The sequence below is a fragment of the Ambystoma mexicanum genome, chromosome 13 (genome assembly GCF_040938575.1).
Source record: "Ambystoma mexicanum isolate Mex_15411 chromosome 13, UKY_AmexF1_1, whole genome shotgun sequence".
Lineage (NCBI taxonomy): Eukaryota > Metazoa > Chordata > Amphibia > Caudata > Ambystomatidae > Ambystoma > Ambystoma mexicanum.
In genome coordinates, this window is record NC_090938.1 from 546,064,624 (window position 1) to 546,081,685 (window position 17,062).

The window sequence follows — 17,062 nt, forward strand, 5'->3', positions numbered from 1 at the left end:
GAGAGGATCACACAAGAGCCCAAAGGAAGCAGCCTGATTCTTCTTAATATGTGATATATTCAATCATTACTCCTAGGTGAGTTATGAGCAAGCGTGGTATAGTGTCTAGCCTCCTGGCTGCCTGAGGTGCATGGCATGTTCATCTACATCATCCCTTTGACCTGGAAGTAATTGGTTTACGAGAAATAATGTCAGCAAATGGTGTTTACAGGAATATCCTCTGCATTCACTCCCTTGGTTCAGTATGTATAATATGCCAGTGGAGTTTGTTCTTCAGGTACCGATGTTGGCAGGGTAAAAAAAAAAACACACCATCTTCTAAGCACCTCTTATGACCCTAATATAGCATATGAATACGTAATTGCCGGCAAAACTAGATTTTCGGGAAATCAATGGCGCCTAGGAAGACGTATTTCAGTAAACCTCACAAACTGTGCTAAGGCGAAGCCGTACAATTTTGCACAGCCCTATTTCCGTCATCCTCTCATAACCCCTATATGCTAAACAGGACCCGGACAAACTGTCATGTATATTTAAACATCGAGGACAGTTAACGCCCACTAGGTTCATCTAGTGTGTGCATTTCCCTGTCTTGTGTAACACCACCGTAGCTGGCAAGTTTCCCAGTTCCATGCGGAATCTTTGAGCCATTCTTGTTTTTTTCCCTGCACTGCATGCTGGGACTTGTAGGACCTCCCTTGCAATGGGAAAAAACGAAACTACAAGTTCCAGCATACAATTGGAAGGAGAACAGCAGGACTGGCTCAAGGTGTCACGCATGGAACTGGGAAACTTGGCAGGGAGGCGCCGTAGTAGACCGTGCTCACATCCTCATTCTGGATGTAGTGCATAGATGCAGGAAATCATGTTAAAGCTAAAAGGCTTTCTGCACTGTTCCCGGCACCTGCACCATCCAGAAAGATTATACTTGAGGACCGGGGAACCCTGAGTTCATGCACGGGCTTCCTGTAGCGTGCAGGCATTGCTTATGCTGGTAAATGGGCATCACCATCAGACTAATCCCCGTGCACCTTCAGGATTCCAGGGAATTAGGCCAATTTTCCACGTGCCAGGAAGAATCAGGCGCAATCCATTGGACTTATTTGAGCAATGACAGCCACCATGTTTGCCAGGACGGCTCCCATTGCAGATCTACTCAGCATGGGTTGGTGAAAGGCATGGGCACCTGGGTCCACAGGTGTGGTGACTACAGGATCCATCTCTCCTGTGATCAGATACAGGTCAGAATCAGTGGGGAAGAGTCTGTGTGGACACGCAATAGCTCAGGCTCTTTTGTCCAGATTTGCAGACCACATTGTAATGACGCTGTTAGTCTAGAGCTCTCTTGTTTTCCTTGCACTACCATTGCTCCACTGTGTATGGTGAAGGTTTGTGTTTAATTATGTTAGTGACATGGTCCCCACTATTAAAGATGGAAAGCAGTGCAAGGATTTAACAGCCTTCACCATTTTTACCACGTGACCCTTTGTCCAAGAGCTGCAGCCCCGATGGAATATCCATTCCTGCTTTTATACTCCCAAAGAATGTAAAGGTCTCTTCCAAATCTCCCTCCCCCTTCCAGTCTATCAAGACGTGAGTCCTTGCGTTTCTCTTTGTAAGAATTCTAGAGCAGTTGACCATCATAACTATACTTTTGGTGATGTGGTTTCTAGAACTCCACACAAAACTCTTGGCAAGGCCTCCAGAATGGGGCACAAATCTCGAATTCAGGTTCCGAAGCATTAGACACAATTCTCTAGATAAGGCTAACAGAACTGAACACAGTCCGCTAGACGTGTCATCCAGAATTAGTCACAATACTTTAGGTGTGTCCTTGAGAACAAGGAAAAATACTCCAAGGTGGTCCAGCAGAACTTGACACAATACTGTAGATGAGACCTCCAGATCTGGACTCAAGACTTCAGAGATAGACACACTGTAGGCAAGACCTCCAGAACTGAACAGAAAACTCTAGACAAGGTCTCCATAGCTGGAACGAGTACTATGGGTGCGGCCTACAAATATATTAAGCGAGGCACATACATTAGACGCAATTCTCTAGATGAAAGACCAGGATTGGGCACGATCTTCTAGATGAGGCCTCTAAAACTGGATACGGCCAAGGAAGGCCTTACCAGTGATCTATCCAAAATATGACAGGTGAGACTACGTAAAGAATAAGATGACCTGGTAAGAGGAGGAGAGCAAGAGCAGAACCCTAGAGTACCCCATGGAAAAGATAAGCGAGGAAGAGGCGAAACAGGATTTGAGGAGAATCACTGACAGACAGAACCTCAAGGGACCGGGCAGGAGGCTACAAATGACCTAATGCACCAAGGGAAGCAGAACGCGCCATGATCTCCGGGACAGGGGTGAACATTCGCGGGTGAGCATGAGGAGTTAACATGTTCTGCGAGCATGTGTGTATCCAAGAGCTTGTCAGGCTCACAAGTGTGTGCCTATGACCCAGAGGTTCTTAATTGTGTAGAGGTTTGCTATATAGACGTGATCAACAAGCCACTTTTGGGATTTGATGAGTGTTTACTTGGAAACATGTGTGTGTGGGTTTGCATTATGTGTTCTTTTCTTTGGGAGTTTTAGACAATTGTGAATATGTTGTCCCCATCTTGTTGACATAGATCTTCTTCGAGAGGTCCCTCGGCGGCCCTTCCTCAGGGACCAAGACTCTACCTGGGAATGGGGGTTTTCATCATAATATCCGAAGGGGAATGTGATAGTTATTTTGGGATTTCTTGCTTGAGTGAGCTTAGCACACAATATGCGTTCTAATGTTCAGACCATCCTTGCTTAACAGGTGAGCCTGAAGCACGAGAGGACATGCCAGCTAACAGGCACCATGCCAGCCAGCACCCAGGATACCAGCTATGTGTGCATGGCCGGGCATCCAGCAACTGCAAAGCCGGCTTGCACGCCCCTCTCTTCTGGACTGGGGGTTCCAAGAGGTAAGCTGAATAAGAGGGTGAGTTTGAGGTGTCCTTGACTGAGCAGGAGCCACCTTATACGCTTGCAAAAGCAACACAACACAACAACCCATTCCTGGCGCTCTAAAGTTAGCGAGCATGCTAAAGAGACATTACAGTAAGCGCCAACTTGAAAGAGGGGAGGGGCCGACTATAAATATTTAAAAACAAACCGAATATGTTGGCCGCGTCTTATGCCAATCCTAGCTCGCCAAACCCTTTCTGAGAGAGGGAGTCTCTTGGTCTGTGACTACAAGAACTCATGTGACCTCCAACTCATGGTGGGCAAATAACCCATGAAACGCTACAAGATTGGTGTAATTTGTAATTTTGGGGAGGGACGCAGAATTCAAAGTTCGAGGTGGGCTAGGACGGTGTAAGAGCCGTTTCCCAGAGTGAAGGAATGCTGAAGGGCCTGCCCCCCTGGAGCTCAGCTGCACTTGACTGATAACTCCTCTCCCGCCAGTTGGTGGAAAGAACTTGACCTGGGTGGGTTGGGCACACAGAGCTGGTGGGACAGAGAGATTAGGATACTGGTGCTGACTCAGGGATTTCAAACTCTGCAGAAGTCAGGGAGCCAGGGGTTTGGAGCCCGCCCATGGGCATTTGGTTGGCAGATCCTTTGAGTCAGTGGTAGCGGCAGAGGCCTGGGACGCTGGCGATTGACCACCTCTTGAGCCAGGACATCGCCAGGTAGGTGAGGGTGCCTTGCCTTTTGTGATAAAGGTTCAAAAGACAGGTGTGCTCTTTTGCGGCTGGCTGTGTTTGCAATGAGGCTTTCTTTCGTGACTGGGGAGTGAAGATGGGCAGCATGCTTGGACTGACCAATTGCGAGGTAGGGCAATGCCCCAAGGGCCATCTAGACATGCAAGGGTGGGCCAGTGTCCAGAGATAAAGTAGGCCCCTTTATTGGCATAGCCAACTGTGTCTTTAAAATGCCAATTTCCCCACTCATTTCCCATACACATGTTCCCTCAAGGGATTATTCAGTTTTTTGGGAAAACTCACAAATTGTGGTTTGTGATTGTGTAGCACTTTAAAGGTGGACGCACACAGGAAGAGGAAATGGATCATAATATGCTAGCCGGGAAAGCCATGCTGCCCAATACTCTCAGGGTGAAAGGTCGCAAGTGGTAGCTGATCAGGTCCTGCTTTTTCTGTAGCATCCGGCCCATTCGATGTTGCTTTTATTTATTTAATTTATTTATTTGGATTTGTATAGCGCACATCTGCCCGGGGGCATTGTGGCGCTGAAAGCGCTCTTACTTGTTACAGGCATATATGGTGTATAAATAGATACAATGCCGAGCAAATATGCATAACTTCATACATTTGCGGTTATTTACATACAGTTGTGAAAAATACATAGGACCGGTAGGGTGGGGTGGAAGGGTTAGTTAAACAGCGTGGTTTTGAGTAGTCTACGGAAGGCCTGGTAAGATTTTTCATTCCTTAAGACGGTGGGGAGTGCATTCCAGTTTTTGGGTGCTAAGTGTTGAAAGCTCTAGAGGGCACAGTGCAAAACAGGACTGGGTAAGGACTCCTAGCTGACGCGGGGCAGCTTGAAACCTGCCTGGTTTATTTCAGGTTCGGGTGGTCTCCATTCTTGGGTGGTGGCAGTCAGTCGACTATGACCGCCCAGCTACTCTGCCTCCACCAGAGGATCCAGTGTCCAGTCGGACAGATAGCTCGTTTGCTTAATGTGCTAGTTGAAGCATTCTGTGCACCGTGTTAGATCATGGAGGATTAAAACCTTATTGACATTAGTGGGTGGCATGGAGTGGAGGAGGCACTAGTGTGGGCAAAGGATACTTCCTCCTCTCTGGTATGCTCGGGGGTACCTTCATACCTATGAAGAGCCCAGAATCTGAGGGCTAAAATGGGCTGGGGTCTTGTGGGGGCGTGGGCAGGTGTGTGGTCTTTAACTCTGCAGAATGCGGGGTAGTTTGGTTGTGCATGGCCCCTTGTTCACATCTTACACCCTCATTTTTTTTTCATTCAAGTAATGTATAGTGGTGGAGGATTACTTGGATTTAATGATGTAAAGTTATGAATTTGCATATTAATATTCATGTATGGAGCTGGTTTTATTTATCTAGTTGCTGGTATCATTATGTTTTCAAAAGTGTTTTTAGCAGATCAAAGAAATAAAACGTTCGGGGCACAATCCCCCAAAGGTTGATCAGACGAGCGTATGCGTTGGAAACTTGTGTCTCTTTGCTTACAGAGCTGCGATCAGCAAGACTCTGACAGCAAGCGCTATTGCATGTCGGGGTTCCTCGCATATTGCTTAATGCCGGATAAGCTATGTTATTACCTCATGTCATGGTACTTAATGTGTCGATTTTGGAAGGCTGAAGATGTGATTGCCTGGGTGCGAACTTGCGACCAATTCGCGCGAGCGCGCGCGTGTGCGTGCGTGAGTGTGTGTGTGCGCGTGACGTGTGTGTGTGTGTGTGCGTGTGTGTGCGCGTGCGTGTGTGGCACCGGGCAGATAACACGTTTTTGAACTGAGGACTTGTAAGGCAGTGTCACACCCATGGAACGGCTCATGGGGGAGATGCCAACGCTCTCTTGTTTGAGAGAGACAACGAAATGTGAGCATATTCATTGGATGTAATTCTCTAGGATACAAACATCATAGCATCACTGGGCCTAGTAAGTAAGCAAAAGAACCCACTGATGATGCACAACACAAGCATCCCGGTGTTTCCCGGGACAGCCTCGCGGGTAATGTCCAGATGTGAACTTTAACCTACGAATTAGCATCATTGGGAAGTTCCAAAGTTATCCCGGAGCAGCACACGTATGTTTTTTTTTTTTTTAATTTGGCATATGTGTTCATTATTTAAAGGTTGTAGGGCGCTCATTGTAATATAGCGCCCTACAGATAGCACAGGGAGCTAAGCGCTCACCCCTGATGTCTGTGCATAGCCTGCTGTGGCAGGGTCGAATCCAGGCAGGGTCAGCCCTGAGGTTGATACATTCAGAACCCCCTGGGGAACACTTGGAAGGGTATGGAGGAGAAAGGAGATAAAAGGATTAAAGGCAGGGGATACAGTGGTAGTGAGGGAAATATTCTGAGTAATAAGTGAGGTGAATTACAGGAGGTCAGTGAGGGGGTCGTGGCCGCTTGAGGGGCTCACTAGGGACTGGAGCTGTGCTTGTGTGAGACTGGCCCATGCACCCAAAAGTCAAAAGGTCCCTGAAGGTCCCCATCATCCCTGCTCCATCAAGACCTTCTAACTCACCTCCATTCATTTGTCTCTCAAATCTCATCAGGATCTGACGGGCAACACTCATGGTCACACTCATGGTTGCTTGAGTGAGGTTGCCTACAGAGGGCCTACGGGGTCTCAACCATAACTATTTGTTGTGCCTGCCAGAGTCTTTGTATGATGGACAGACTCTAATGTGGCCTGGGAGAGTCTCAATGAAGCGACGGGGTCCAATGGCATCTCTACACGAATCGGATCCGGTAAGGCAGGGGTCTGTAAACTGAGGGTCCTCTGATGCTTTGGACTAGTATCCCCATTGTCTGTCACCATTAACTGTGGTGGTTAGGGCTGCTGCGAGTTGTAGTCCAGAACACTGGGAAAGCCAAAGGTTGCAGACCCCAGTAGTATGGCGTAATGCAGTGTTGCACAAGTAAAAGGAGTTCAATTGGGCCCAGCAGACTCTCGCTGAAATGAGTGGGTGTGCCCTAGCTTGATGGATTTATGCACAAAATACCAATAGGCCCTGACTCAGTCTTGCTCGTGAGAATGATCCAATGTGGTCTGATGGAGGCCTGCTCATGAGGGGGATCTAATGAGGCCTGCAAGATTCTTGCTCAAACGAGTGTACACAATGAGGCCTGATAGAGCCTAACTCGTGAGAATGAATAAATGTGGTCAGACATAGTCTTGCTCATGGGAGATAGCCAATGGTTCCTAATGGAGTCTTGCTCATGGGAAAGAACCAATGGTTCCTGATGGAGTCTTGCTTGTGGGAGAGAACTAATGGTTCCTCACAGAGTCTTGCTTGTGTGAGAGAACGAATGGTTCCTGGTGGAGTCTTGCACGTGCAAGGGATCCAATGATTCTTCATGGGGTCTTGCTCATGGGAAAGAATCAATGGTACCGGATGGAGTCTTGCATGTGGGAGGGTCCAATGGTTCCTGACAGAATCTTGCACGTGCGTGGGTACCAATGTAACCTCCCAGAGTATTGCTCAAATGAGTGGTTTCTATGAGGCCAAATGGAGTGCTGCTCGTACAGGTGGACCAATGAGGTCTGCCAGTGTCTTTCGGAAGTGGCACATGCAACAGGGTTGATGGAGAGTGGCATGGGGGCGTGGCAATGGGGCCTGCTAGAGTCTTTCTCAAATGAGGCCTGATGGAATCTCACTTTAGCGACTGAGTCTGGAGAAGCCTGATAGGTTCTTGTGGTGTTTTGCAAATGGCAAACCAGAGCACCTAGTCAACTAAAGCAACTCCCCATCATCACTGTCAGGCAAATGTTATTATGTATCATTGATGAAGTGCTTTCTGCGCAGTCCCCACTTTACGAATAGCCCCATAATATAGACATTTCAGACAGCCCATTCTGTCCTAAATGACGGTGGGAGGAAAGGAGAAGGGGTCGTTGCCTTCTGGACCAGTGAAGGAAGTCTCTCAGTGTCCACTTTTGAAGAGGGGGGGCTGTACATACTGCAGTATTTTGGAGGGGTGATGGATATGTAAGGTCAGTACTGTGAGGTTCATAGTTTTTTTTTAATTGATATTTTATTTCTATCGCACTCGTACACAAGTGTTTCAGAGCGTGACAAGGGAAGGGAGGGGAACAGGGGAGAACAAAACAGCGATCTTACTAGGCCCAGTGACATTGACAACGTGCAAGTGCATGGGAGAGGGGGGAGGGGAAAAGTGCATGGAAGGGGGGAGAGGAGGAAAGTGCGAAGCAGAGGAAAAACAGATAAATAAGAATAAATAAATAATAAAGGCAACAAACAGTGGTAGTGCAGCCAGCAATTTGCAAGTGCTAGGTTTAAGGCAGCAGACAGGGTAGGTCTGATAAGTGCAGGAAGAAAAAGGGGGGGCTGTATGGGTACAGATACAGACCCCAGTGCAAGGGGTGGCCCGGAGGCAGTGCGGGAGGGGGGCAGGATTAGCAGGTACCTGGGCCCAAAAGACAGAGGGTGGCCAGGTGCACGGTGCCAAGAGAGAACAGATCAGCAGGGGAGAGGGGTAGCGAAGGCAGAAGAAAAGAGGAAGGTCTTGAGGTGCTTCCGGAACCGGAGATGGTTCTCCTCAAGTTTTAGAGTGGCAGGGAGGCTGTTCCAGAGGGAGGCCCCAGCCAAAGACAGAGATCTACCCCAGCTTGTTTCTTAGAAAAACGACTGATCCTGAGTGAGTTGGAGGTAGAGGAGAGAAGAGCTCAAGAGGGGAGGTATTTGCAGAGGGATACCTGAAGGTATTTTGGACCCAGTTGCACTCTATAGGGCAGAAATAGGTGAAGAAATAGCAAGGGGAATTCAATTCAAGAGGAAACTGGAAAGAAGAGTGAGAGGCAGGTGATGTGAGGGGGAAGAATGTGAAATGAGGAGAAATGGGCTCTCGCGCTGATGAATTGACCCCCATGCACCCAGCTGAGGGCTCTGTAGTGTACGTCACTGGGATGTTCCAAGCATGACTGGCCCCAATCATTGTACACTTCAGGAAGGATCTGAAGACCCTACATTTAAAAGAACATATGGCTAATCGCTGATCGATCCCCTGAAGCCTACTTCTCCTTCCGGAGATCCCCTCTTCCCCCTGCGTCCTCACCCATTCCAGCTACCTCTGTTAGCCCTGCACCATACACGCAGATCCCCCCCCCCCACGTTCTACCTTCACGAGTCCCATGCAGGATACATCGAAGCACAAGAATCAAACGTGCGTCCATCAAGCAATGCTGTGAGTGGTGTGCTGTGGAAGATGGAGGAAGCCACCTTGGGTCAGGGACCCTGGGAGATTCCACAGTCAGCTGTTAATGATGGTCAGGACATTGGGAATGGTGGCCTCGGCCTGCCTCCGTTCCACAAAGTGCCTGGCTGAGCTGAAGGGAGCTGGTCTGGTGAGAGGTCAGGGCCACTGACGTTTGCTTTGGCCTGCATAATCTCGGGCATGTCTCATCGCCAACCAATGCACAGGTTTGCCATCGGCAGCTGCCTTTCTAAAATGCTGGGGCCGATATCCAGCAAGCCACGCAAGGCTGGCGCTGTTTGGAGGTGGCGTGTTAAGAATTCAGAGAAAGGGAAGACAGGGTCCTTATAATGCTGGGGCACTGTGTATACACGGAGTCCCTGTGGGTGTCATGAAGAAGCTGCATGGTAGGTTGCCTGGTAGTACATCTCCAGGAAAAGCAACACTACAACACCGTCTGTACACATTTTGCACCGGATAACCTTGAAGCTGGAAGGTCAGTCCTTCCTCGCTTTCCGATTGCATGGAGACAGCTCTTTCAGGCATCTGCTGGATGTCTCATGGCATTGCTTGGAAGGCCCTGCGTGGTATAGCGCCCTAGGAACAGCATAACATGGCTTGCGGGTGCTAGGTAGATCTCCGCTTATAACCCTTGGCGGAGCAGACTCGCTCTCCCTCATGCATAGACATAGAGGCCAGCATGGGAGAGCAAGTCAAGGAGCGAAGGACACCTAAGGGAGAGTCTTTGATGGTGCTGCAAAAGGCATTACTGTATTGCCTTTTGTGTAGGTGATGCTCAAATATATGGATTACCCCGAGAGCCATCCACAGCCTATCAGAAGTATGTGTGCTTGTTTACATCTCACGTAGCTTGGGCAGGTGTGCGTCCCACTTCTAAGCATTGTCCACTAGTGGATTGTGACCATTTTTGCATGGACGTGCCTTTTCTCAATGGCATCATTATAATTGTTCTTTCATAGCGCGGGACCGGTATTCGAACCTGTGTTGTGTTGTCTTGTTTCCAAGGCAAAAGTTCCAAGACAAACGCGTTGCCCCCGAGATATCCTTCCTCATAAAGAGGTAATGTGATTCCCCTGAGTGATCCGTTAAGCCAAGAGTCCACACAGGAGATTTTTTAGCATGTTGGACCAAAATATAACAGTTTATTTGAAAAACAAGGCTAGGTCATTCAAAAGAAGTCAGCCATGAAGTCTGACCAAGGATGCGTCTGGGCTCCAAGGAATGGGCCTCTCACTAAACGCCTGGGTAGGCATGGTCTTTCACCTGTTATCCAATAGACTTCAACATGGCAGTGGAGAAGCACCTGCTCCCCACTTACACCCTGAACACATTCTTGGATTTGATTGGCCCCCTGTGCACAACCTTTCCCTTCCCAGGACTACCCTTACTAGGTGAGGGTCAAGGATATTAGAGATTTTCACCATTATCACGCAGCATATCCATGTGGTGTTTGATCCTGGCTTTGCAGTGCCTAACCCCAGTCTTGGTTACTACAGTAATAGTTTGCACCTCTTCCCCGTTACATCATTAGAAATGTTGGTGTTTGTTTAAAATACGATATGTGGTCGCCTCCCCGATTTTTAGGCTTAAAGAAACTTTCAAGAGGGGCCCACCTGCGCCATTTCAGTTTTAAAATGTAGGGTTGGTGTCCTTCTCTCTCCGAACATCTTCTCTCCACGTATGTCATGGGTGTATCGGGGGTCTGCTGAGTCATGTCATACCGAGGGGCCACAGTGGGGTGGAAAATACATCGCCCGTGGAAACTCTGCTGAGCTCATGGAAAGCATTTTCCGTTTGGCACAAGCAGATTGTCTGGGATCCCCGCTATCTCTTATCTCTCTTTTCCACCTCACCAGGAGTTCCCCCAGTGAAAGATCTGTGACTGGTAATGGAAAAAGCAGGTTCATTGGTAGCTGCAGTGCCTTCTTGCATTCAAAGGGGGCGCTAACCTTGCCATCTTTGGGAGATTGGTAAGTGGCTCATATATGTCAAACACCTACACACCAAATTGCTTCTAGACACATGGTGCTGCTGTGGGATTGTGTTTGAGCAGGGAAAAACATGGAGTTTGGGAAATAAGTACATTTTAAGGACCTGCAGAAAACCCCTGTGGGCTGAGAACACCAACTGAAACATGTTCAAGAGATTTCTTCTATATCCTTAGAGGGATAAACAAGTGACTTTGGTCTGCATTTTGGAAAACATTCTTATTAGGTAGTGAATTGTAACCACATACACAAAAGCACTGCTTTCATTGTCTACAGTCGTCACCAATAGATACTTTATAAAAATGGGCATCGCAAATAATCACAACACTGTGCCCGTGGCTACCAGGAATAACAAGATGTATTGAACTATGGAGAATAATATTCCAAATGGAGCGTGCACACAAATTAGACACAATATGGTTTTAATGGGCAAATGCCCAACAAGAAGCAGGCAAAAGATATAGATAAAAAGAAAAGTCATCACAATGAGAGAGACTAGCAAAACGTCTAAGGCAGAATCTGCCTAGGATGTCTGTGGGAAGCAAAGCGCGCTCTTGGACCTGTTCACAAACCTCCAGAAAGAAGACTTCTAAAAGGTATGGAACAGGAACTACGTGTACCTGTCAACATGTTCAAAATGCATCATTTTTTAATAAATAAATCCAATAAATTGTGAGCTAAAAAGATTTCCAATAGCGACCTCTTGGAGGTTTCTCTATTTAAAGTATTATTCACACGCTTTGGAATATACTGCCAAACACAGTGAAGCTAAAGACCATGTGAAACCGTTTCGCTAAACTGGCCAGCGGCGCGCCTCCTTCGCTTAGTTCACGCCCCTGTTCCTTGGTGCCTTTCTTCCTCCTTGATTTGTTCAGCGTTTTGAGACAACACATTCGAAGGCCCCTGCTACATAAATCCACTCACACACTTACTTAATCTTCAGTTATTACTTGCGCTCCACCTTGGAGTGGTGTGTAACTGGCCTCAGTGATTTGGCGCCCTACCCCTGGTCTCTCTCGGTATATGGTCTTCTGCTCACGGTTCAATCCAAGCTGTAATCAAAACATAACTTCTGCAGGATCTTGGTCAACCTGTGTGAGAAAGTTGGCTGGCCCGGAGCCGGCTGGATGAACAGGAGCTGGGGGGTAATAATGGAGCTTACTCTACTGTTGAGCTGGGTACACATTGGGAGACCTCAGGATCCAGGGCTCACCAATGCCGGCAACCAATCGGGCTCCGTCTGGAGGTCACTTCCTCATTGATAGCCAATCTCAAACTCTAAACGTACTCCTACCACTGAAAAGCCGGAGGAAAATGTCTACAGGCGAGAGACCCTTTGGCCTAGTCTTTGACCTTGATAATGACCACAAATCTACACCAAGTGAAAATGAGTGAATACAACAGGTATTCAAGACTGCTGTCAAAAAACACCTCTCATCCTGGGTGGGGAGGAGACCCAGAGTGGCATCAACTCCTGCCCTCCCTCCAGAGCGCAAGTTTGTACATATACACAGTGTATATAGTGTGTTGCCAGTCTATGGTGTCTTCTGTCCTTGTTCCTTCTTGCATCTCCCGCCCTCCGCCACGTTTATCATATCCCGCTCACTAATCCCTCTTGAGCATAGGAAAGCTCTGCTCGCTGTGATGCTGCCTGTGTACAATGTTTCTGATCAACAAGTTCAACTTTCTCTTTTACAAATTCAAAAATACAAGTACCAAGTAATGTACTGTTAAGAATCCAACAAAGTACTTTGTGTAGGAGGTATGATTTAGGATACTGTTAGTTATAGATAAATGATGCAAACGAGTGGGACATGGAAATATCTTTCCTGCAGTGTTAGGGAGAATTCTCAAAATGCACTAATTCCTCTTTACCTTAGAGACCCCCAGCTCTTTTGCTGGACTTTGGGACTTTGAACTTTTTAAATCTGTTTTCTGTGTTTATTTCCTTTGGTAATGGAGTTTTAGACAACTCGCTAGGCATCCTCTTTTTTTATGTGTGTCACACAGCACCCTCAGTGCAGTGACACAAGGATGTTGTTTAGTCTTCCAAAAGGTTTAAATACCTTCTCTGGGATAAACTACCGTTTCTGAGAGCATGTAAAGTTAAATTGACTTTACTAGTCTTTTTAAATTCCTAGACCCAGCAACACTATCTTCCTATAGAGTGCTGGAGGGGTTACTTATTATCCCTTAGTCTAGAAACTCATGTAGCATTCAAATGGTACCCTTTTCTATCAAAATGGCTGGTGGCAGTGGTTTTACAATGAACTACCATGATTTTTCCCGACCGTGAACACCGGTAGCTAAAACTTGCGGGGGCCATGTTTTTCAAGATGGCGCCTTAAGGCCCCTTGTTTAAACAGGTCCCTGTCTTCTTTTTTTCACCATTTCTTTTTGGAAAGGTCGTTCTAGTGTTTGTCTCTGCGCACCAAACTAGGTTTGGTCCCTTTGTTTCTATGCCGTTGGCGGGCTTCAGGACTGAAGAATGCCTCTGGCATCTGGCGTGGGCAGGAAGTGAGGGGGGTGACTGAAACTCCCTGTGCTTAGTCTCCTAGGAGACCCAACTGCACTCTAGTGTGATTGGCTGGCTGACTGTCCGGCACGAACAGCCACCATGTTGTGTGAGTGGCAGCTAGGCTGGAATGAAAGGGAGAAAAAACTGTTTAAAAGGCGAGTCTCTTGGATTGGAAAGCAGAGTCGACCACTGGAACGAAAAAAACGAAGACGAGATGGAAGAGGACAGCTGCTGCAACTCCTGGAACGTTGGTTTGCCCGGTGAAGCCCTGCTGCAGGTCCGAATTGCCAAGTTCATCTCGACAGAGAAGCCTCTTCAAGGATAACTTCTTCCTTTGAGTTGGTGGGTCCAATCAACTCGTAAGCCACCTGGATACCATTCTCGAAGCTGGTTAGGATTAACCAGGGAGAGGGACACCAGCTTGTGGGCTTGAATTACAGCTACTGGAACTGAAGTGACTCCATTTTGTCCGCATTGTCCGATGATCCCGTGCAGTGCAGGAGTCCCCCGACATCCTCCCGCTTGTCCCCACGACTGAGGCTCAGGAACAGTGAGATCTGCAGGAACTGCCAGGAACCAACGTCTTCTGCTGCATCTTGTTCTTCATATTAAGGTACTGTGCCAACCTGATTGAGAGAACTTACCTCTCGCGGTGAAAGTTTGTGGAACTTTCCCAACTTGCAGGCCTAATCAGCTTGTGACCCAACATATGATTCCTTTTCATACAAACTACTTCTGAGAACTTTAGCAAAGACTTTACCGTTTAATTCAAGAACTGCTCTTTTCTATCCAAGACGCTAGTCCATTGACATTGGACTGGGCCTATTGAACTGAATCAAGCCCTCTAGTGAACTAAAACTATTTGCACTGCCTAAGAACATATTTATGATCTATTCTGCTAACTTGTGCCTTTGTCCTTCTATTTAAAGTGACTGAAATGCCTTTTTGCTCCTATTTCAGGGGAGCCTAATTTACTTAGAAACGTATTGGTTTGGTACTGAAGTGTATTTGTGTATGATATTAAGTTGCCTCCTTCTAGTGGCTGTTTTCTAAATGACTGTGTAATAAATTAATAAGCGTTTTACCAAGAAACCTTGAGTGTAAGCGTCTACTTGAACCACTGTGATTCTAAGACCTCTGTGTAACCCCTTTTACTGCTCACATTCCCTCTTGAGATAAGCCTGGCTGCTCAGCTCGCTACCACAAAACTGTGTAGTACAGACTTATACCAAAGGTTGGTTTTGCTTACACCTGGAGTCCTAACTGTATGTGGTGTTCCCAGAGGGTACTGCATGCAATTCTGCCTAACACAGTTGGGTTGCACTGCCTCAGTGACCACTGCGCCACATTCACCAATGTTCTTCTAACTGTCTCTTCATTACCTTATCTTTTTGCAGGTTTTCCTCCTTGTGTAATGACCCATCCTGGGTGACGAAGCACGTGGCATTGAGAGCGACCTCCAGGGATACAGAGAGTGAGGACCCAACGGTCAGGAGACATGCAGCGCTCAGGCCGGCCTAGAGAGGTGAGGACTTGGCTCCCATAAAGCATGGCATTAACCGCCCTACACCCAGGGAGATATGCATTGATGCACTTATGCACCCTGGGAGAGACTCCGACACCCGCTGCATGAACTTCTGTCTCAGTGACTGCCTCACATCTCAAGATGGATACACTAGCCCTGATTGCAGTGATTGTCTGCATCTCAAGATAGACACACGAGCAGCCAGCGCAGTAACTGCACATATCTCAAGGCGGACACACTAACACCAATCGCACCGCCTGCCGCGCGTTAAGCTAGGCACACTAACGAATCGCAGTAACCGCCCCACTTCACCCTAACACCCACTGCAGTAATTCACTACACCTCAAGACACACACTGTATCACCTCCCAGTCACTGCACCACATGTCAACTTCACTGCATTGAGACCCACTGCAGTAGTTGCCCAATCCTCGAGATAGGCAAACTGAAATCTATCCCAATTGCTGTCCCCGCAAATAAGACGGACACATTAAGACCCACGTTAGTGATTGCTCTATACCTTATGGCAGACACACACCCCAAAAGCCGTGACTTCGCCACATCCCAAGGAAAAGAAACCAATACGCACTGTGGTGCCTCCTCACGCAAGTCAAAATAGCTGCTCTATTGAATGTACCACAGCTATGAGGAAGAATGCTATGGTCCAATGCAGCGACTGTCCCACGGCTCATGATAGAGCTAGTAGCAGCCATTGCTGCAACTCATCAACACCTGAAGGCAAACACACTAACCCCTAACAGAGGGCCTGTGCCACACGCAAAGACACCGCACTACCTAGTGCTTGGTCCAACACCCAATCAGTACATGTACAGGCTCTGTTTAGCTGCACCAAACATCTCTCCATTTACCAGTCCCTCCAGAGCCAGTCCTACCTCTCTCTATCAGACAATTTCATAATTAATCTGCCCTTGTTCAGGCCTGCTCTGCTGCACTGACCCTCCCAAAGACATGCCTGTTTTTTCTCCTTTGAGAAGCCCCATTCCATGCCAGTTCTTGCTCTACCAACCAGCCAATACCAATGCCTGCCCTGGCTCTTCTGACCAGACTATAACCATGCCTACTGTTACGCTGTTGACTAGCCCATAGCCATGCCTGCCCTGGCTCTGGTGACCATCCCCATATCATTCCCGTCCTTGTTTTTCTGGCGAGTCAATGCCATGCCTGCCCTTCCCCTGCTGACCAGTCCATAGCCTTACCTTCCTTTGATCTGATGAATAGTGAACCCCCATGCCTGCCCGTGCTCAGCCGACCAGTCCAAAGCCTTACCTTCCTTTGATCTGATGAATAGTGTACACCCATGCCTGCCCTGGCTCTGCTGACCAGTCCATAGCCTTACCGTCCTTTGATCTGATGAATAGTGAACCCCCATGCCTGCCGGTGCTCTGCTGACCAGTCCATAGCCTTACCTTCCTTTGATCTGATGAATAGTGAACCCCCATGCCTGCCCTGGCTCTGTTGAGCAGTCCATAGCCTTACCTTCCTTTGATCTGATGAATAGTCAACCCCCATGCCTGCCCTTGCTCTTATGATCAGCCTGAAACCATGTAATCTCTTCTTCTGTTGGCTAGTCCCACGCCATGCCTGCCTGTGCTTCCATGACCAACACCAATCCATGCATTCCATTGGCCCTCTCCAAACTATGACTTACTGTGCTCTGTTTTCTAGCCTGTAGCCATGTCTTCCGTTGCTTTGTTAACCACCCAAAAGCCATGCCTGCTCTTACTCCCATGACCAGTCCCAAGCCATGCCTTCCCTTGCTCTTTTGACCAGACTTTAGCCACGCACTTTCCCTGTTGACTGTCCCCTAGCCATACCAGTGCTTGATCCTATGAACATCAGCAAGCTATTCTGCCCTCCTGAAATTCACCACTCCTCTATGTATTTCCCTTTTACTTTTCCAGCTGGAATATGATGCAGATTTAGAAGGAATGCTGGACGTTGAGGGCTTCGAGGACCCGCCTCATAAACAATCCAGGGACGCGCTGGATGAGGAAGACAGTAAGTAACGTGATGTGTGTCTCTGACTATAGCGCTCCCTGAAATGAGCTTCTGCGGCGCAGTCCTA

At 47.8% G+C, this 17,062-nt stretch overlaps 1 protein-coding gene across 2 annotated transcripts in view; it reads left to right on the forward strand.

Annotated features, from left to right (window-relative positions):
- Positions 1-3,476: 3,476 nt before the first annotated feature.
- Positions 3,477-17,062, forward strand: part of SLC4A1 (solute carrier family 4 member 1 (Diego blood group)) — a 244,823-nt gene continuing 231,237 nt past the window's right edge. The window contains exons 1-3 of one of the 2 annotated variants that reach the window (XM_069634298.1): positions 3,477-3,674; positions 14,850-14,977; positions 16,899-16,995. In XM_069634298.1, coding sequence (XP_069490399.1) covers positions 14,951-14,977; positions 16,899-16,995 — 124 coding nt within the window. In that variant the 5' untranslated portion in view covers positions 3,477-3,674; positions 14,850-14,950. The remainder of the gene's footprint in view (positions 3,675-14,849; positions 14,978-16,898; positions 16,996-17,062) is intronic. The other variant, XM_069634299.1, reaches the window with a different exon arrangement.